The sequence below is a fragment of the Corythoichthys intestinalis genome, chromosome 9, assembly GCF_030265065.1.
Source record: "Corythoichthys intestinalis isolate RoL2023-P3 chromosome 9, ASM3026506v1, whole genome shotgun sequence".
NCBI lineage: Eukaryota > Metazoa > Chordata > Actinopteri > Syngnathiformes > Syngnathidae > Corythoichthys > Corythoichthys intestinalis.
Window position 1 is genome coordinate 20,402,868 of NC_080403.1, and position 21,513 is coordinate 20,424,380.

At 38.7% G+C, this 21,513-nt stretch overlaps 1 protein-coding gene across 3 annotated transcripts in view; it reads left to right on the plus strand.

Moving 5' to 3' along the window:
* cacna2d2a (calcium channel, voltage-dependent, alpha 2/delta subunit 2a) overlaps positions 1-21,513 on the plus strand; it is a 348,071-nt gene that overhangs the window by 153,170 nt on the left and 173,388 nt on the right. For all 3 annotated transcript variants that reach the window (XM_057845730.1, XM_057845731.1, XM_057845732.1), the window contains exon 4: positions 3,193-3,252. In XM_057845730.1, the coding sequence (XP_057701713.1) occupies positions 3,193-3,252 (60 nt within the window). The remainder of the gene's footprint in view (positions 1-3,192; positions 3,253-21,513) is intronic.

Consider the following 21,513-nt stretch of genomic DNA (forward strand, 5'->3'; position numbering starts at 1 on the left):
CTAGCTACCACTATTTTTCAATGCATATTCTTCACGCAAATCTTGGTCCATTTCTGAATATGACCTGAATGAAATGAATTTCACTGAACATCAATCAAGTAAATGCGTTTGACTGTAGGCTCTAGCTCACATGCGTTGTACGTAGACCTTGTGGATGGACATCGCCATCCATTACCATCGCGTTTATGTTTCTTGACCTTGCCGGAAGGCTCACTGACAAATAGGGCCGTCATGTGTCGTAGATGGACGACAGCGGTATAACAATCAGGCGCTTGTGAGGTCAGCTCTCCTGGTGGTGAGTTTTGTGTGAGCCTGTGCTGTGAGCTTTTTTATTGGTGCTGATTTAACTTCGCTCATCCAGTCCTTTAAGCAGCTTGGGTTCCCGCCACCAGCCTGGCTGATACACCCCCCAACCTCCACTCCTTTCCACATCTCTCACTCTGATTCATTGGCTATTTGTCTTGCCCACCCATCTGGGCCCAAAGACGGAAAGACACATGAAGACGCATGGCTGTTTGGGTGTAGCAAGACTGCATTAAAATGCTAAGGATAAGATGGGGTCTTCGAGGAATAATGGCTGAATTGGGTGAATGGGGGAGGGTGTATTTTTTGGCGCTAGACAGAGTGTAACGATAAGAGATTCTCGGTGCTGAAGAAGGCCAAATCAACAAAAGATTAAATGGAAGCTTGATCATTGATCTTGTCAGAGTTGAGAAAGTAATGGATAGAGGCTTTGTTCTAAATACACTGTCATTTTCTTTCGAAGGTTACTTGCCAACTGAGAAATGTTTTGTGTGAGGTTAAGATCATGCCCATCACAACAGCCCTAACACGCAACATTCTTTGTGAGGTTATGAATGGTTGGCAATTAACTAGTCTGCAGTTTTTTGAAATTTTATTTTATAGTTTTACATTAAGGGATATACATGCCTTTCATGGCAAAAATATGTACTTTTATTCTCCTCTTTGATTTTTAATGCTAGTGTCCATAAAGTTACACAATATGAGCTAAGAATTTATTAGTTTTATTTTATTAATTATTTGTGTTTAATATTGTGATAAATATACTTGGATTTAAAATAATATCAAAACCTAGTATTCACATGCCTGAAATCCTTTTTATCGTATTTTCATTTGTAAAAACTGGTATTGGCATAACCAGGTTGCCAAATTTTTTCACGGCATCGTATTTTGTCATATAAATCTGTTGACAATTACTCGATAACATAAAAAGAAGAAAGAAGTGTGTGGCCAGCAGGCCATAATACGCATGCCGACAATAGTTTTTACTCCAGTGAGAATGAAAATAAGAAAATAGATGCACGAATCATAAAAACAATGCTGCAGTTGTGTGCTTCTGCAGTCTTTTTCTCATATTGAAAAATGCTGTTTTTCGCTTGGGTCTTTTCGTTAAAAAACAATGAGCCACTTTACAAGCATATACATGCACGCGCACACACTCACTGTTTTTGCATATGGGCTCTTGGGTAATAAATTTCAATGCACTAATTAGATCCTCATTTTGTTGATTCACTCAGCTATGTTCCCATTAGGAGATGAATCCAATCTTTAGTTAAAGACTCACTCAGGTGATTTAGAAAGACAAAAAAATAACACTGCAGAGTACTTTGGTGGAGAGTTTCTTTTTATATTGCTCTGTCCGGGTGTTTTTTTTTTTAACCACAAAGAATAATGGATCATGCCTTTTACACCCCCCACTGCTGTCTTATATAGTCTACATAGGTTTTTATTTTCGTTAAACGTTTGAATGGTTTCTCTCGTTTTTTCACTGTTTTTGTGCTGAGGCAAAGCAATAACAGCATTGCTTTTGGTGCCATCTAGTGTCAACTTGGAGGCAATGATGCGTTGAAGTGAGTTGAGGGTTTTCATTTAGACAGTGTAGTCATTTGTCACCAGTGTTGTTAATAACAGCGTTAGAATATAACGGCGAAGCTAATGGCGTTATTTTTTTCAGCAGTGACTAATCTAATTAATTACTTTAATCATCTGGGCAAGGCCTTTACCATTACTGAGGATGTAAAGGCATGCGTTACTACGTTGGTTGAATGACGCGACAAAAGTGCCAGAGATGCGGACTCACTGAGACTAGAAAGCAGTGCTGGAGCGGGGAGGAGGCAAGGGAGTTGTGACGCCGCTACAAATGCAATGCTATGTGTCCCAATATCACCTGACTGTAGCCGATAGCCTACAAACTACGCCCACATGATGCTACAGTAGATATCACATGTATAGAGAACTAGATGCGAAATGATAGACTCGATGGCGTTAGTTAACTGCTGCCATCTTAAAGCAGTACACTTCTCAGCAAGGCTCTAATGTAGAGATTCTTCCTAGCTAATCTGAGTAACTTTCTATCTAAAATACTCCTAAATCGGCAAAATCTTGACTTTAATCTATCTTTAAAAGATGAAAGAGGCTTAAAACTTTCACATGTCGAAAGTAGACATAAAGGACCTAATGCAATAACGGGAACAATTTTAACAACTAACGGTTGATTCACAACATTAAATGACTTCCAAACATAGCAAAGATTACTATCTAGTTTTAGCAATATCCGCAATACCCCTGTGTCTAGTTAAGTTTAGGGTAAAGAATTGGGCTAGTGCCAATTGTCCCAAAAACCCTTTGAAGTTCACATTGCGAATGGGGGGGGGGAAATAGCACCAGTTACTGTACAAGTAACTAATTACTCTTACATTCAGGTAACGGAGTTACTAACTCAATTACTTTTTGGGAGAAGTAATTTGTAACTGTAATTAATTACTTTTTTAAAGTAAGATTAACACTGTCGCTGTTTTGTTTTCTCTTTTTTTGGTGAACAATTTTTCCCAGGGATTTTCTCTATTAGCACTATTTTCTGTTTTTTGTGTACTGCAAAAGCACTGTAAACTGAAAGTGGTTCCCTGCCGTGTTTAGTAATTGAATGAATAATACGAGAAATAGTTATTGGAATTTTTGTTCTTCTGTTTCTAGCATTTTTGCTTGTTACCCTGAAAAAAAATTCCAGTTTTTCCTGAGATATCAATGTACCATAATGTAATTGTCTGTTCCTTAGATTGGACATACGTATACTTTAAGTCACTGATTCCGCCATGCAAAGTTGCGAGTGACCGCCCTCAAAGCTCTGTTGACCTGTGATACTCACGCTGGTGATTTTGTGTTTCCTTACAGAAATTAGCCAAGGAGGCAGAGCAGCTTCAGAAGGATCACGAGTGGCAAGACGGAGTGACGGTAAAGTAGGACACGACCTTGCTATTCTTTCTTTCCAGGATGGCCTTCCCCTGTTTTTCTGTGTCCTTATCAGGCAACTGTTGTTTGTTCCCACTTTAAGATCACCTACTTCTCCCCTGTTTTACGTACCAAGTGGTACACACAAATTTTTAACATAATCTGTTTTCTTTTAATTTTTTTATTATACTGGGATACCCAAGTTTTGTCGTTTTAGGTCCAAAAGCTGTTTAAATCTGATTTTTGGGTGCGGAATCCAAAACCAGTTTCTATCAATTTCAGGTTTTTGAACAGTAGAATACACGTTTTCTTTAAAAAAAAAATTGAAAAACACTGTACTTAACATAAGTATGTTCTTGTTTTATATACATTTTAAAAATCAAATACTAACACACAATGAACTATTAATGAACCAAGCGTTGCTGCGCTGTTAATTTAACAATCTTGTGTTTTTACAAAGGATATGGCTAGTTGTGTGCATGTAGTTACAACACTAAGGTACGCTGTAGAGGAAAAACTTGACGGTATGGAGAAAAATTGTGATCAGTTTCCGATTTTGCACCCAAATATTTGTTAAAACAGCTGTCAGATCTAAAACAACTGAATTTGTTTTTTCTCAAATGTTGCCCAGTGTTATCAGTGTGTGTACTCCGTTTAAAGCAAGGGTGCCAAACTCATTTTTGTCGCGAGCCCATTTGTACTTCTCATTTCTTGAGAGGGCCATTACACAGGCTAACGCATATAAATATTTCAATCATCGATTGATCTCTGCCAACTCCTCCCAGTCAAAATGGATTGGATGTCTAGCGCCGACGGTGGCAAGTAAACTAGGGCTGCCACAATTAATTGGCTAATTGATTAGCAGATGAATCGTCATCTATTTTGATTGTCAATGAACTGTTTAGACATAGTTGACCTCAAGTAAATTTGTCCGAATCCTTGTTAAGCCTCTGAATAACAAAGTTTTCTTATTTTTTCAATGTATATATCCCTTTCTATGAAAAAAAGGATGAGAAACAGTAAATATTCTCTTTTTAAATCTTATTCTTTTTTTAATTTTATTTTTTTGAATGTAAAAAAGGAAAAACGTAAATATTACTTTTTTTCTGTTTAAAGTTTATCTTTTATTAATAATTTTCTTGTTGAGATTTTTTAGAAAAAAAAAAAAAAAAAGAACAAACAGTAAAGATTTTCCTATTTGTTTTATTTATTTATTTTATTTTAGTAAAAATGGGAAAGAAAACCTAAGTATTCTCCGATTTCTGGACTGTGGAAATTTGATAGAAATTTTAATTGAGTGGAAAACATGAAGTCGATGCACATGCTTTACTTTCAGGGGCCACATAAAACGATGCGTCGGACCGAATCTGGCCCCCAGGCTACCAGTTTGACACCCCTGGTTTATCATGATCAGCATCACAGAGCCCAAATGGCAATATTATACAAAACAAAACAATAGGGCACAATTACACTTTGTGTACTGCATACAAACACGTAATACCAGCGTACTTGGATGGAATGTCATTTTCATGCCTTCTCCTGTATTATTTAAGAGCTTCCCTGTCTAACTTGAAAATAGCATGCTCCTGCTGACCTTTAAAGCAGAGCCCTGCTCTTGAAATAAAGCAAAACAAAACAATACTGCAGAGGTATGTGCATTTGTATATGTTTGGGAACCTCACACGCTCCAATGAATCTCAAATTTGTAAACACTCAAATGCCCACATAAAGAGGCTAACACACGCACACAAACTACGTATGTAGCAGATACACGTTCCCTCCTGTCATATCCTCTGTCTCCAGGGAGACGAGTTCACTGTCATGCTACACTTCCCGCAAATGGATTTTTAACCCCCCTGTGCCTCCAGGGGGGTGTTTGAGAAAAGGCTTTAACTGATTTAAAACGAATAATAATGGGCACTACTTCTTTGCAAAGTTTTTTTTTTTTTTTTAAATATAAATTCACGCTTGCTTACCCTCTGAAGCAGCAACGTTAGGGTGACTGCACTAGGGTTCGACCTTCCTTCGCCACTTCTTTAGCCGGCGGTAGTGGCTCAGAACGAGCCCTGTTCATTGCTGCATCGAATATGGCATCAATACTGCTCAAAATAAGTCTCTCAATTGAAGTGAGAGCCTTCCTTCTTCATTCTTAGTCTATCTGTCCAGCCTTTTTTTTTTAATAGTCAAAGCACCCATTTTCCATAGGAAAAATCTTATACAAAGAAAACTGTTCCAAAAGCATGAATACTGAAATAATGATGATCTCATTTCAATTTACTCACAAATTGACTTAATTAGTGTGAAATATGGGCCTGTTTAATTGAACACACGGCTATTATTCTGTTGTATGAATGGCAATGGTTTTCTGTAACTTCTGCCATCTAACAGAAGAGTAACTAACCCTTTCATTTCGCTATTTTCTTAAGACTTTTTCCTCCCATCTAAATGTTTTCATTACATTCAGAGGACAGGAGTCTCAAACGGGCCAATTGTGGTCCGAGGAACAATATTTTGTATCCCCCGTTTGACATCCAATTGTGGTATTAGTGTTGCCTGCATGTATTTTGCAAAATGATTTTATTACAGTACAGTACATTTAGTACAGTAATTAGATATATGAATAATTCTAAATAAATGAATTAAAAATAAAAATAATAATAAAATAGTTGTGATAAATTGAAAAATAGAAAAAACATTAATTCCAGGGTTTCCCCTAAGATTTTTTTAAGCTGTGGTGGTGGGCTGCATCAGAGTCCGACAGCTCACCATATCGTACCACGGCAAAAAAATGATTTCACTTTTTTTTCCCTTAAAAAAAACCATAACAAAGATATATTTGAAATATTTCATTGGCCAGGCTAACATGTACGTAAAATGCGGAGCTGTATGAATCGAGATTAGCTATAGTAGCCTACTATCAAAATGACTAAGTTGGCTACAAATACATAATTAGCCTTCATGATTAAATGTTTATTATCCCTGCAGTGGATCCTACAGAGAATGACGCACCACTTGACTACTTTGTTGTACGATGCCACCTCAAGTTTAATGTCATTACAATATTAATGAAATGAAAGAATGATTGTGTCATTTTTGTCCTCCTACAGAAACAATATTAAAACAAAATAATATATTTCCCTCCCCCATCTTTTTCCATTTTCAAAACTTTGAAAAAGCTCCATGCAACCACTAGGGCAGCGATAAAGAGCCGCTTGCGACTCTAAAGCTGCGGGGTGCAGACCCTCGTCGTTGTCCTTCTTTTTCCTTTTATTTGGCCCTAATACGTACAACATTACCACAATAATAATAGTCGTTCTTTTAACGGACCCATTTCAAAGAGAAGGGGGGAAATTCTAATAGCCGTGTAAACAGTATTACTAGTTTCAGTGAGAAGATGAATAGTTTTTTGTTGTTGTTGTTGTTCGTGAACTACATTTCCACATAAACGCACATCGAGGTACCATTAACTGATCAAGGAGAGGTATGTGAGTCATTTCGAGTGTCCCAGAGCTTGCGGAACTTGAAAAAAAGTGCATTTATCAAAGTTTCGTCAGCCGTCATTGCGTATATCTGTCTTATGAAACAGCCTGATAGCACAGATACTGTATGAGTACATCTGCCCCCATTGTTGACTTTAGCGCAGCGGCGCTCTGAAAATAGAGCAAGGCTCTAGTTTGGGCCCCGCCTTTCGGCGCAAATTCATTCAAACTTCCGTCCAAGAAGGCCCTCCACCGCTCACTTTCGCCGAAAAGTCCGATCCAAACTACCGTAATGCCCGGGATATGGGGAAGAAGGAGAAGAATCAGTATTGGCTTACCCACTTTATTTTGGTAACAATAATAAAGAAAAACAATGACAAAATAACAGTGGGCTGGCGCGACATGTAACCGCTATCTCGCCTGTTCTCCCATTCGTTCTATTCGTTCGCTTCCCCCTGCGTCACAGCTCCCTAGTCCGATCGTCTTTTAAGGGCGCCGCGCTAAGTTACGGACATTACAATACACAATGAATATATAGGTTGCCGCTGAGCTCTTCATACTCGTCTCCCGCTGGTTTGAAACGGCCCTAAAGAATTTTTTAAAAAAACAACAACAAAAACATCTCATTTGCAAGTTGTGGCGGCTTTTATTTTAGTGTGGCGGTGCCCCACAATCTCTTATATGGTGGGGAGACCATGAATTCAAATAAGTGTGACCTTTGTATATTTTGCATTGGGCTTATTTATTTATTTATTATTTATTGTGACCTCGCATAGCGTCACGTTTTATGCGATGTGAACGGCTACACAACAGTTTTAGTTAACGAAACTCCGAATTGGGCATCACTCTTTGCAGGCTGAAAGTAGCATAAGAGTATTCACTTTTAAGTATGCACTAATACCCAATAATTATGCTCCTTGTACTTTTGCAAATAAAATAACATTTTAATTCCTTCAGTTAAAGGTAATTGCATGGGAAACCCGTTTTTTTTTTCTGACACTACCAATGATTCGCCAATGTGTCGAGCCACTAAAGTGTAGCAGCATCTACGAGCAAAGAATCCTTACTTGATGCCACAAAATATAATTCCAATTCCTGTTATACGTACTATTCAGTCCTTAAAATTGGGGGATACTGTTAATTGCTGTTGTTTTATAATTTCTTATCAGTGTGCCTTTAGTGTGTGTTTTTTTGTTGTTGTTGTTGTCAAACTCAATCGTTTTGACAAGGTAGATTGTCTCTCTATATTGCGCTCTTCGCCTTTAATTCTCTTGGTCTGTCCGGCTGCCTGCCTCACCCCCACCCTCACCCATTCCTGCCGCGCAGAACACTAATTTACCTTTTTTCTTATCAGCACGTGACTCTAATCAGGCATGAAAACAGTCGGAATATATCATATTGTTGCAAATAGCACAGAGGAATCCTAATAGCGCTCCTCTATTAATAATGTATTGGAGCTGATTTCATTTGCCTTTATAATTAGGCCAGGTAATGAATCCCAGCAGGGGCGACTGTGAAACCATTAAAGAGAAGTCTCACAGAGGCGGAGGACGGGTGGAGAAGTGAGGAAGAGGGGTGACTTGATATGCTTCATCCTGGCGAGGAGATTCTCCTTGTTTGTAGATTTTCGTGCCTTCCTAATTTCTCTTTGGCTGAACACTCTGCTGACTGACAGTCTAATTAGATTAGAGCTGCATGCTCTTTGGGCACATTAGGAGCGATGCAGCGGTGCATCTTAAACTGGCGGGTGGAGCAGCCTGTCAAAGCCACAGAAAACGTGTTTATGCATGGGAAACGGTACATTTAATTGCGCGTGCATGTGTGTGGAGACCAGGAACTGTATCTGCTTGTTGCTGAGTGCATTTTGTTTTATTATTATTGCTTCCCCCCCAAGGACGTCATGTTTTTAGTAGTTCTCAGTGAGCTTGATTTACGCACAAGCTTTTCAGGAAACTTGGTGGCCTCCTCCGGACAAAGGATTTTAAATGTTCCTTTTAAAGGGACTGACAACAATTTAAGTATGCAAATCAAAATTCCCACACCTCTGATAATGGAGAAAATAACCTGAAAGTGTCACTATTTTGTGACATCAGCTTTACCCACATACAGAAACACTGATCAGCCCAAACACAGGTGCGTGGGATAATGAGTATTATTTCATGTTTTACTCATACCGATACTAGTGTCGGTAGTCATACGGTACTAAAATAATGTCATAGGTATCAGTGAGTACTAATAAATAACGCGTCACCGCAATATGTCCTCTTCAAGATGTATTTTCTAACTGACGGGAAATGGGGCGCAGAGCTGCTCTGTATGGGGCATATTTTCAAAAACCTAAAATTTGAATATTTTCAAAACCAAAGCTGCTAACAGCCTAAAACCAAAACAGGCACCTCCCTGAGGCATATATGAGTCTCCATGAGCAGCGAAAAAAAAAAAAAAAAATCAGTCATTCCTTAATAAAATCCCGATGAATTATTTTTTATATATGTATACCAAAACTTAAAATGGCTATAAAATTCTCAGGTTTTACACTAGATGCACAAAAATAACCAAATGCAGGGAAAATCAACTATATTTTCAGGACCAATAGCCATATTTAACAGAGCGTAGGCTATAATGTTTTGTCTGAAATAGCGACTTAATTTTATTTTTTATTTTTTTGGTGCAATTTTAGATTGAAATGTTACACAAAATAAAACACGTTAAAGCTTTTTTTTTTTTGTTTTTTTGAATGGACGCAGAAATATCTAAGTTGCTATTTTTTTCGCCCAAAAAAACGGGCAGTTGGCCGAAAATTACATGATTACTTGAATGTAAATTTACACTATTGTGTACAAAATCCAACATGGCACCCATCACAAAACAAAGAGCTATTTGAAGTTGAAAATTGTTGTAAATAAATGCGTAAATCCTGTAATTTCTATAGACATGAACGTAAAACAGTGTAGATTCTTGGTTAAAAGCAAAAAACCGAGCAGTAATCATTCATTTTACGTAAATATTTCACCTAAAGTTACGCAAATTTTTTCCCATTCATTTTTTTCACATTTCAAAGTGCATGCATGGTATCTATTTATATAACAATAACCTTGAATCCTTGACCAAATCACTCTTGAGACACTCCTGCCTGCTTGTATGGACTAAAATTTTCGTCCTGTTTCCTTCTAAATCTGGCGTTAGAAAGCAGCGTGTGTTTGAGTTTATCGCAGTGAAAGCCGCCATGACGCTCTGCCTGGCCCAGCCCCCTACGGGAAGCCGTGGCACAATGTCTGTAGGAGCTGTCTCTTCAACTGATAGTGAAGTCTATGTTACGCCCTTCTCAAGATGATGATAGATGTTCAACCGAGTGGCTTCCAATCATCCTTCTGCTGTGCATTTAAATGAGTTTATCAGTAGTAGACGTCCAATCCATATGAAGTGGGAGGGTGGCACGTTGGATCATTCACTGTCATCCCTCCCACTTCAAATGGATTGGACGTCTTGTGCTAGGCCTGAACGATATTGGAAAAAAACTATTGTTGCGATTTTTGGGGGGTTTGCGATATATTGCGATATTATATTGCAATATATATATATTTTTTAATTGCGAAGTAGCACACAATTTTTTTTTTTTTTTTTTTTTTTTATCTTTGTGTTTCTGTGTTCAATGTATTTATTCAGATTCAGCATTGGAAAGAGAAAAAATATAAGATGTTTTTTCACTTTTTTCCCCAAAGTATGATTTAAATATATATATGTATATATATTATCAAATGGTTTTTAAGCACTTAGTAGAGAAATACTTGGCTTTATTAAATGCTTCTGTTTACCTACCTTGGCTGCGAGTCTTGGAGTGGCATGTAGAAATTACAAACTCCTCAGGATCACTTCTGGCGTTTATTGTCACACACAACACGTCCGGCCGCCTCGAACGTCTCCACACAAACACACATTCATTCCAGTGCGCGCTTCCTTGCCGTAGCAACTATTTAGATAACAAGTTAGACGATGATTGACATATGCGGCGCATGTGAAGTCCGCTTCTCTGGCAAGATCAAACACAACCATCTGTCAACATCGTTAACTTTAATAAGCAAGTGCCGCAGTGACTGAGGAACAAAGAGCTGGGAGAGGGAGGGAGGGAGGCTGTGCGGCGAGCATGAAGTTTGTGGACTGAAAAAAATTAAATTACATTAAAAAACTATCGCACGTCCTTGCGATGGGACTATCGCGCATGCGCACATTGCGATGCAGATGTTTAAACTATATATCGTTCAGGCTTAATTCAACGGCAGCCAATGAGTTAAGTAGTGTCTGAACAAGACATGATAGCAATTACTTTACATTCAACTGTGTGTGCTGTATTTTAGGGCATAGAAATGTATTAGAGTAGAGTATTACAAGATACAAAAAAGTATATATTTTATCAAAAATCGTATCGATACAACATAGCCAGGTATCAGAATCGGTAAGGAGAGCCAAAGAATTGTATTGGTGCAACAGTAATATTAATAATGTCACGAGGAAAGATATGCAATCTGGAACACTCGCAAATGGCTAAAATATTGTAGTACCGGCGTTAATAATAATAATAATAATAATACATTTTATTTATAGAGCGCTTTTACCGGTGCTCAAAGGCGCTTTACAGTTGAGGAAAAATAAATAAATAAAGCTCACACAACGTGGGCAGTACAAAACACTAGAGAAAAGAATTACAAATTAAAAGCCAGTTTAAAAAGGTGAGTTTTTAACAATTTTTTTGAATGTGGGAAGATCAGAACAGGTGCGGACTGTTTTAGGGAGTGTGTTCCAAAGTGAGGGGGCAGCAACGGAGAAGGCTCTGTCCCCCCAGGTACGGTGTGTTATTTGTGGGGGCAGTGCGAGAATGTTTCCATTAGATGAGCGGAGGTGACGGGAGGGGGAGTGGGGACAGAGAAGGTCCGTGAGGTAAGGAGGAGCCAAGTTATTGAGTGCTTTGTATGTGAGAAGGATGATTTTGAAATGTATCCTGTGTGAGATGGGAAGCCAGTGCAGTTTGTGAAGGATGGGGGTAATGTGATTCCTTTAGGGGGTACAGCTGAGAAGGCGTGCAGCGGAGTTCTGGATATACTGTAATTTATTGAGGAGTTTGGCTGGAGATTCGAAAAGAATGCTGTTACAATAATCGAGTCTGGAGGTGACGAATGCATGTATGAGGGTTTCTGCAGCAGAGTAGGTGAGGGAGGGGCGGAGGCGGGCCATGTTCTTGAGGTGGAAGAAAGCAGTTCTGGTGATGTGGTTGATGTGCTGGTCTAATCTTAGTTTATTGTCGAAAATTATACCTAGGTTGTGGGAGTGTGTTGAGAGAGGAGGGTGCAGTTGTCGATGTAAGGGTGAATTGACTGTTTTTGATGTGAGCTGTAGGGTCTATGATGATTGCTGTTGAGTTGAAGATAGTTAAGTTGCATCCAGGATTTAATTTCACTGAGGCAGTTGTGAAGTGTAGATACGGTGCCGTGTGAGATGGTTTTTGTGGAGATGTATATTTGGATGTCATCGGCGTAGCAGTCAAATTGCAGTCCAAATTTACGGATGATCTGACCAAGGGGGAGGATGTAAAGAATCAGGTCATTAAAAGTATGACCTGATCTGATAGGGCAGCCACTTCCTGGAATTTGGTATTTACTATTTTTCCACTTTTACACATCAATAAAATGAATTTCTGTGCTTGTTTAGTTTATGAAACAAGATTCAGCTGGAAAGCACATAATAAAAGTGTTGGTTGTGCCTTTTAGAAAAGAAATGTTCATTTTTTGGGGGGGGCGGGTAGTAAGTTTGACTTGAGCACCACTTCTCAATGGTTAGAAAATGATTGTGAATGAATGAATGAATGTAGCGACATATTTTTATTATACATCACAGTCTTGTCAGCTTCAGCTTTTGATCAACAATTGCAAAGCTTTCATTGAGCTGCTGGTATACCTGGCCAAGCCCACATACTCATCCCTGAAAAAGGTGATATCATCACATTGCCAATGACATGCCTCTCCCTCATCCCATCTGTTATTCAGTAGTGGCGCACACACTCGAGCTGGCCAACGTGGAGCGACCACTCTGCCTGCCACGCATAATGGATGTCACAATGTTGGTCGTAACAAGCGTTGCAATGGTCGTTCAGGGTTTTAAATCCATTGGAATCAAATGGTGTGTGAAATGGACGTTAAAGCGTCGGCATTGCTGATGATCGCTCAAGGTCAGGTGACCATCCCTGTGCGGCGCTGATCCAAGGGTATGCAATCTGTTCATCTTTGCAATTTTCTTAGGGGACCGTACAGCAGCTTCAGAGACAAATATCAAAAGTTTTTTTTTTTTTTTTATTAAATGGAAAGTTGGTAGAAAGCACGGCACTTTTGTTATTTTTTTCTTTCTTTTTAAGGGAACCAGACCATAAAACAATTGTAGGTCCCTTGGTTTTCCACAAGTAGCTGAATGTGCGCATACTGTAGACCACTGAGAGTAATGCATTGTAACACACACTGAACTTTTTTGTTTTGCCTACGACAACTTTTTTTCAGTTTATTTTCTGTATAAGCCCTTTATGGGGCATTCATTTACAATCTCTGCACTTGATGACGCAAGATGTCCAATTCTAATTTTTGACTTCCTAAATCGATCCTCCAATGGCGTTAGAAAAATAATAATAAATCAATTGGATGTCTATTGTTGTTAATGGCAGGCTATGAGTTAAATATTATGAAATAATATGATAAAATCAACTTTACTGTGTTACTGGGGTGGGTATAAACAGTGTATTTGTTTTCCATAATTTTAATTTATTATTTTTTATTAACGTTAATAATTTATTACATTAATTAAAATCAATTGTAAAGGCAGGTTTCCTGAGCAGAATATGGGCGGCGCCATCTTGGAAAATGTCTGCTCCGAACTTCCGGTTTCGAAAAACATCGTTAGTTGCGGTTGAAGTAAGCAGTGTGTTGACAAAGTTAAAACTGCAAAATCAAACCAGAGGAACTTATGGAATCTCCAAAAATGGATTAAGCACGACGTAGATGACACTCCGAGATGTTCTGTGCTGTGCTTGAAATCCTGGAAGGGCCTATGTATGTAGTTTGAAGTGGAATGTTTTGAAGAGCGTCCAGCTTCAAAGCGCCAGTGTAGATTTACCTCGCCATACTCCTTAAATCGAAACCAGCTGCAGACAAGAAGTTAAGGATGTGATTTAAACCTAAGGATATTCCTAAAAGATTGTATGATTGTTCTTATCACTTCGCTGATCATTCATAGACAAAATTATAACAACCTGTCAGCCTCTGTTTACGTAGGTGTAAACTGACACGCCGGCCACCTGACTGACCAAAATGAGGTGAATTTACCACTTTTATTACATTTGCCGAATGCAGAAGGGCTGACATGGATTTTTTTATTACAAGGAAATGTACATACAAGGTATGTACATATAAACAAAAATACCATGTCATTCTTTTTTATTGCTGATATTGATCGCAATAAAACATTTGAACAACACGATTCCATATTTTGTTTTATTTAAAATAATTGGTGCATGTGCAAAACAGGTCAATAAATAACAATTTATAAAATTATTAGAAAATTAACATACAAGAATGTGATATCAGACAGCAGAGCTCCGGAGCGGCTTGAGAGCCTCGCCGAATTTTCACCCGACATTACGCAGACCGTCGGCGGCCTTCAGACGGGCTATCTATGTCCTCGGTAATTCCTGAAGTTGCTGCAGTTAAAAAGCTCGTGGTTGGATCTCGGGATCGAGCTGATGGTCCGCCACAAGGCGAGCCACCGTCTGTCCCAGCCTCTTGGCCGGCCTCAGGTCGAACGCACGAAGTCTCGATATATGGCCATCAACGTACAGTAAGTGTTGATGTGAGGTACATCAACATATCTTCCCTTGCCTAACAGTTTTTTCCACCTGTAAACAAACGAGCAAAAAACTTACAACACTTCCATTTATGCATTGACATATTTTGCCATGCTACACGTACTGATTAGCAACAGGCTAGCAGCAGGTACAGTAGTTGTTGTAAAAAAATATTAAAGATCATCATAATTACAATCATCATCGTAATAACAATATCAAAGCCAACATGGCGTTTCATGTGCAAGATTTTAGCTTTAGTATTTTTTGAGCATCGAGCACATGAAAATGCAGGGATAGGAAGAATATACCTTCCATAACAAACCGACAACATGGCTACAAAAACACCCGGTCATTGTGGTGGCACGAGCTTGGTTCCACATCTGCCTTCATGAAAATGTTGTCCTCCCCTCTCGTGATGATGGCATAATTTTTTGAGTCATGTAGGCCAAATTTTTATCGAGAAATAGTACCGTATTGGGCCGAATATAAGACAGCCCTGATTATGAGACGACCCCCTCTTTTTCATGACTAAAGTTTGAAAAAAGACTTTTTGAACACCACATTTTTGTACAGAAAATAATTACAGTACATCTGAAACAAATGATTATAACAATATATTTGAGAGAAAAAGCATGTTATCTAGCCTCATTCAAATTCTTAATATCTGAACATTTAACTATGTAAACTAAAGTGCAATCACATTCGCAAATGAATGGCTTCTGGTTTTTGAAATGTTAATAAATCAGTCTATGTGATAAAACAACAAAATTGCAATAACTGCAATAACCATCAAAGTGAGGTCTAACTGTAACTGTAGTCTTGAAACAAATCTGAATAAGGAATAACATTGCAATAAAATAATGCAAACCGGTTAAACTTGAGAGTAGCTGAGATCTGTCATGACAGAACATTACTCTTCAAGTTCAGCATTCGCTTCAATGATATCTGGCGCCATCTAGTGTCGTGAATGGGTATAATGTCTAGACCGCGAAAATAAGACGACTCCCACTTTTTAGTCTTACTTCAATGCAAAAAACACCGTCTTATATTCGGGCCAATACGGTAACATTGTGGACTTTTTGTGAACCTTTCCAAAAATAATCACTTGCCCAATAAAGTGTTGAGGATCCAAATTTGTTAATCATATCTAAATAAATATACACAGACAAATATTAGCCTAAGTCAGTACTTCTCAAATGGTGGGGCGCGCCCCCCCAGGGGGGCGCAGAGCGATGCCGGGGGGGCGCGAGTGACCTCGGGGAACATGCTTTTTTTTTTTTTTTTTTTGCCGTACTAGAATAAAGTGTACTTGCACATCCACTCCGTGGGTGGCAGTGGCGCTCTCATTTTCAAAGTGCGTGCAGTATTTTTGAAGTAAGCAAGAGCACACGGAAGAGACTCATGCAGAGCTGGACTCACGCAGCGACCCACTGTCTTTTTCGGTTCTCACGTGTCCGGCCGAGAAGTGCCGTTTTCGGCTTGGGATCGTCACGACCACCGCCCTCACCTACGGTTCTCCCTCGGCCGCCGAGAATGCGCTTTTTTCGGGCCGTTTGCCTTTGACTTTTAATATAGTGGGAAATGAGGAAAGACCACTGTTTACTGAGTCTAAAAATGATTATAGCGGAGAAGCCAAATCAGTTAAGACGCCACTTAAAGACATTAGACCTCAATCTCATTGATAAGCCGCTTGATTGTTTTTCAGCGAAAATGTGCCGAATATTGCCAATTGTCACAATCGTCCCGCTTTGTCAGTGTTATATCAGTAAACCAGTGAGCACTGTGGTGAATCAGCGAAAATAAAAACTTTCCTTCTGTCCAAAGACCTTTCCCCCCCCCCCTTCTATTCAGTTTTGTTTTTTTTCGGTCAAATTTTTTGGCATGTTGTCCTGAAGAGTAAATGTTTCTAATCAATTTGAAATTGTTATTATTTACTGATTTTATTACATTTTATTTTTCAGTATCAAATGGTCAAAAATGTACCTTGAGTGTATTTTTACAGTTTGGATGTGACTTTTTTTTTTTTTTTTTTTTTTTTTTTTTAACTTCAGGCAAATTGATGCGCGTTAAGTCTTTTCTGTTACAAGCAACACAATGTTAAAAAAGTTATACTTTATTATAAGTTGATCTATGTTACTTTTTTTCTTTAATAGAAAAAAAAGGACACAATGTTAGGCTGAGGCGTACTTATAATAGTAATATAGACGAATGATACTATTTACAGTGGCGGCAGAGAGTTGGGGGGGGGCGCGAAACATTTACGTCTTCCTTGGGGGGGCGTAACAGAAAATAATTGAGAAGCACTGGCCTAAGTGTATATTACCCATTTATAGGTATAGCTTGTTTGATGATGTAATTAGAGCCATCAAGAAAGTATTGAGAAAACGTGAATATTTATGTGCATGGGATTTCTTAGTTTTGTTAGTTTAATGAATTTGCAGAATTAAACTTTTTTTTAATATATATACATGTGTTATACTTAGCGCCCACCGGCACTGCTTCAGAAACTTCACACATCAATCAAGTATGTGTCTAGCTGATCAGGTTCTGGGCGGAAAAACTCAGTGTGTGGGTGGTTGTTATGTAAATTAGGCCCACTGTTAATTTCTAGAGTGACTTGGAATAAAACGTAGCTATTATAGTAATTCAGTGGTTAACTTTTTATTGATTTTCCTCTTGAACTCTCGATCCAACTGACACAGTAGCGATCTCATTGCTTGACGAAATACTCACCTGAAAAGAGAAAAACAACAGATTGTCTTCAACAACACGGCTGCGTTTTCTCATAACATAAAATTAGTGTCCATTTAATCCAGTTCGGATAGGTTTTTTTGTTACATTTTATTTGCCCGCCTCTGTATTATAGAAGGTCTGTTGTACAAACACTTATCTAGCTTTACTACCACGAACTGGGCCTGTCACAAATGATGGGATGCTGACGCAAAGTGCAAACACATTGGACAAGATTGGCCTGAAGAAAGGATGGAGATTGTGGAGATCGTGGAGAGACATGTTATTTCCATCAGATTGTGATGTGGCAGACGCCGTACAATTGAAATGCATTAGTGCTAATAGTGGTGCCATTAGAGAGCAGGGAGAAGAAGGGGAGAGAAAGAGGGCCTTGCTTGATGGGTTGATGAAACTGGTGAAAAGGAGTGACAAAGCGAAGCACAGAATGGGAGGGAGGAAGAGGTTTGAGGTCAGAAAGTGCACAAGACGGAAACAAAGACGGTGGCGTCTTCCAGGCCATTTAGTGCAATCATCACTCGCTAATCAATCATGCCTTTTATCATCGGACTCTTCAACCACTCGCATTTATTCTCGTTGTCTCTCCCTGACTTTTCGTCCACTCGGCCAGACACTTTCGGACCAAACGCTGTTGCTTTAATTGTAACTCTTATGATTCCCAGATTGTAAGTGGCCAAGAACGTTAGAGTGTAACGGCGTTACTAACGGCGTTATTCTTTTTCAGTAGTGAGTAATCTAATTAATTACTTTTCTCATCTTTGCAAAGCTGTTACCGTTACTGAGGATGTGAAGGCGTGCGTTATTATGCGTTACTACGTTAGTTAAATGACGTTTTGATTTAAATCTATCTTTAAATGATGAAACAGTTTTAAAACTTTCACATGTGGAAAGTAGACAGAAGGGAACTAATGCAATAACGGGAGCAATTTTAACAACTTTAATGATTGATTCACAACATTAAATGACTTTCAAACATAGCAAAGGTTACTATCTAGTTATCGCAATATCCACAATACCAATGTTTCTAGTTAAGTTGTGGGTAAAGAATTGGGCTAGGGCCAATTGTCCCAAAACCCCCTTTTTTTTTTTTTTTTTTTTTTTTTTTTTTTTTTTTTTAAACCATTAAAAAAAAACATGAAAAGTAACACCCGTTACTTTGCCAAGTAACTAATTACTCTTACATTCAGGTAACTGAGTTACTAACTCAATTACTTTTTGGGAGAAGTAATTTGTAACTGTAATTAATTACTTTTTTAAAGTAAGATTAATAACAGTGTTTTGTTTTCTCTTTTTGGTGAACAATTTTTCCCTGGGATTTTCTCTATTTTTTTTTTTTAAAGTAAGATTAACAACACTGCCAGTAATAGGCTTAGGCAACATTGATCAGAATCAGTTTTCTGCCCTAAAGGGACAGAAAACACCTACTATAAATGACCTACATGTGAAAGAAATTGTAAATTGCTTAGACCTTTGATTATGGAAAAAAAAATACTTCAAAAATTCAAAGTTCAAAAGAACTACGACCACTGGCTCCCTTTCCTGATTAATACAGAATCAGTATTGTTTTCGTCAACGACGACGACAGGGAAAATAATTCGTAAACGAAAACATTTTTCATGACAATAATGTCACGATGACGCGCTGAAAAGGTGTTTTGGGAGACTAAAACATAACGAGATGGATGCCAGTTGTCGTCTGACGACACGAAAATGAGATGAAAATTCACCATAGTTTCTGTCATAAATTCACAATGTGTGATATTTGCTTATTGTATGTGTAGTTGGCACACATTCAGCAGTGTTTGGTCATGTCACTCATGAGACATGGCTCAGCGCCCAACGAACGCCCCCGCCCTACACACACACGCTAAGTCTGTGGCCAATCCAGGCCCCTGTTGTAAAACATGTGTCAGGTGCTGCTTGGTAAGTTTTGCTTTCTTATCTTGGCTAGATATGCCATGTTGCTTTAGCCTTTAAAGGTTTGTGCTGAGTGATGATCATACACAAAGCTAACTTGTAGCGTTAGCATAGCGTTTACTTTAGCATTTAGCGCGATGAATAGGTGTCTTCTTAAACTCTTGGAAAACATTTTACATACAGTTCGTGGCCTCCAGGTGAGTTTAATTAATTGCAAATATTGTGCTGTTTTCCTTCTGAGTGTGTATTATCATCATGAAAAATGTGATTTCCTTGTAGACTCTACAGTTATGTCCTCGTCTGTCATGTTCATTTGAAATTGTTGGAAACCTTTTACTTATTTATTCATGGACTAAAACTTTTGAAGTTTATAGATGAAAACATTTTGAGAGTTGTTGACTAAAACTAGACGAAGACGAACACATTTTGAAATGACTAAAATATGACTAAGACTAATAAATATTTTCGTCCAAAAGACTAAGACGAAAACTAAAATGGCTGTCAAAAAAACTGTGTTCAGAACACTCGGGCAACCATAGGTCCACAATTAATGTAATTAATCAGCCTTGAGACAAAACCATTAGAAATAGATAAGAAAGATGCGTATACAGTACATGTCTAGAATATGCCTATGCTTACCAAATTTAATTCTGATCCATCCACGTATAATGGCGGAATAGCAAGTGGAACAAGAAGAACAAAGCAATCAAGTACTTGAATTTGATTGGCTGAAATAGTACAGGAACTAATAAAATGTCTGCCTACATGAATACTAGCTTCTATCTGTTTTTCTTCACTATTAGACATCAGAAAATTTAAATTCTGTTTTTTCAAATTATTAAGTAATATTCCTTCAGCTGAGATACACATGACAAAGGTTTTATCTGTCCCTTTAAACCAGGGGTATCCAAACTGCTGCCCGTTGCCCAGTTTCTATTGCCCGCAGCAAGTTATGAAAATATCATTGAATACTGCCACACAAGAAGCTTAAATTCACCCTACATTCTGTTGCACTTCTCAGCTTTACCACTAGATAGAGCTAGTAACTAAAGCCTGAGTTATGCTTCTGCGTTGCGGTGACGGCGAAGCTACCACGGCGTCAATGAGCATTCGATAGTTATGCGGCAAGGGAACACGTTGCTCTGTAATTCACTGCCAAGCCACTAGAGGGGTGTGGCATTGTGTTTGTACGGTTTGGGGAGACTCTTGTCGACTTCCTCTACTTTTCTTCCGGTTACACAATAACCAACGTTGATGGAACGCTTGAATGTGGATCTTCAGCTCATCAACATTGAACAACAAAAGTTGATCATACTGTAAAAACTATGCGCGGGTCCTTTAAGAGGCACTCAGGCTGGGGAGCGAGTGGAAAGAACGGGAGAAAGCGAAAGTTAGCGGTCGCGTGTTGTGGCAGCCCGCTTTTATTTTGTTATTTATTTTATTGTTGCCACAGTAAAGTGGGGAAAGCCGTCATCGACTCCTCTCCTTCTTCCCCCATCCGTTATCATAAAAGCACCGAGGCACTCTCAATCAGTGATGATGTATCAAGTGTGTGTGAACTGTTGTTTAAAATTAAAGATCAACCAACTCTTTTGACACCAAACCTGTGCTTTATTCTTAATATACTTGAAGTGTGACACGTAAATAAGTCACAGACTCACAACAAACATATGTACACAATAAATGATGAAGTGCACCAACCAAAAATACGACATAAAGTGATAAAAAGCTGGCAGTTTTTCGTCGACTGTGTCACCGCTTCCGAACACACACATACTTGTCTCGGTCGTTCTTCCATTTTTTTATGCAATCGGTGACCTTGCCATTTGGCAATCTTTATAATGTCTTGACGAGACATTGTAGAAGTTGTCATACTTGCTCTTCGATTAAACTCTCGTCGGCTTGGTCCATTTTTGCGTGTAGCAAAACAATGGCGGTGATTTCGAGCTGAACCGGAAACAACAGTATGAGCGGACCAATCACAGTCCGTTTGCGCCACGTCACAAGCGTTGACGCGTCGACCAGTCAGAAAGTTGTGGAGCTGCACGTGGGGCTACGGCGAAGGGTCGTAAATCAGGTCTTCCTTGACGGCGCAGGTCTGACGCTACTCTCGTCTCATCCCGTCTTTCCTGTTCTTTTTGCTTTTGCTTAATGTTTCTCTCGGGTTCAAATTGAAAGAGCTGAACAGATGACATGTTTATGTCGCTAGAGTTATACTCTAGAAGCCCGGCAGCGCAACACG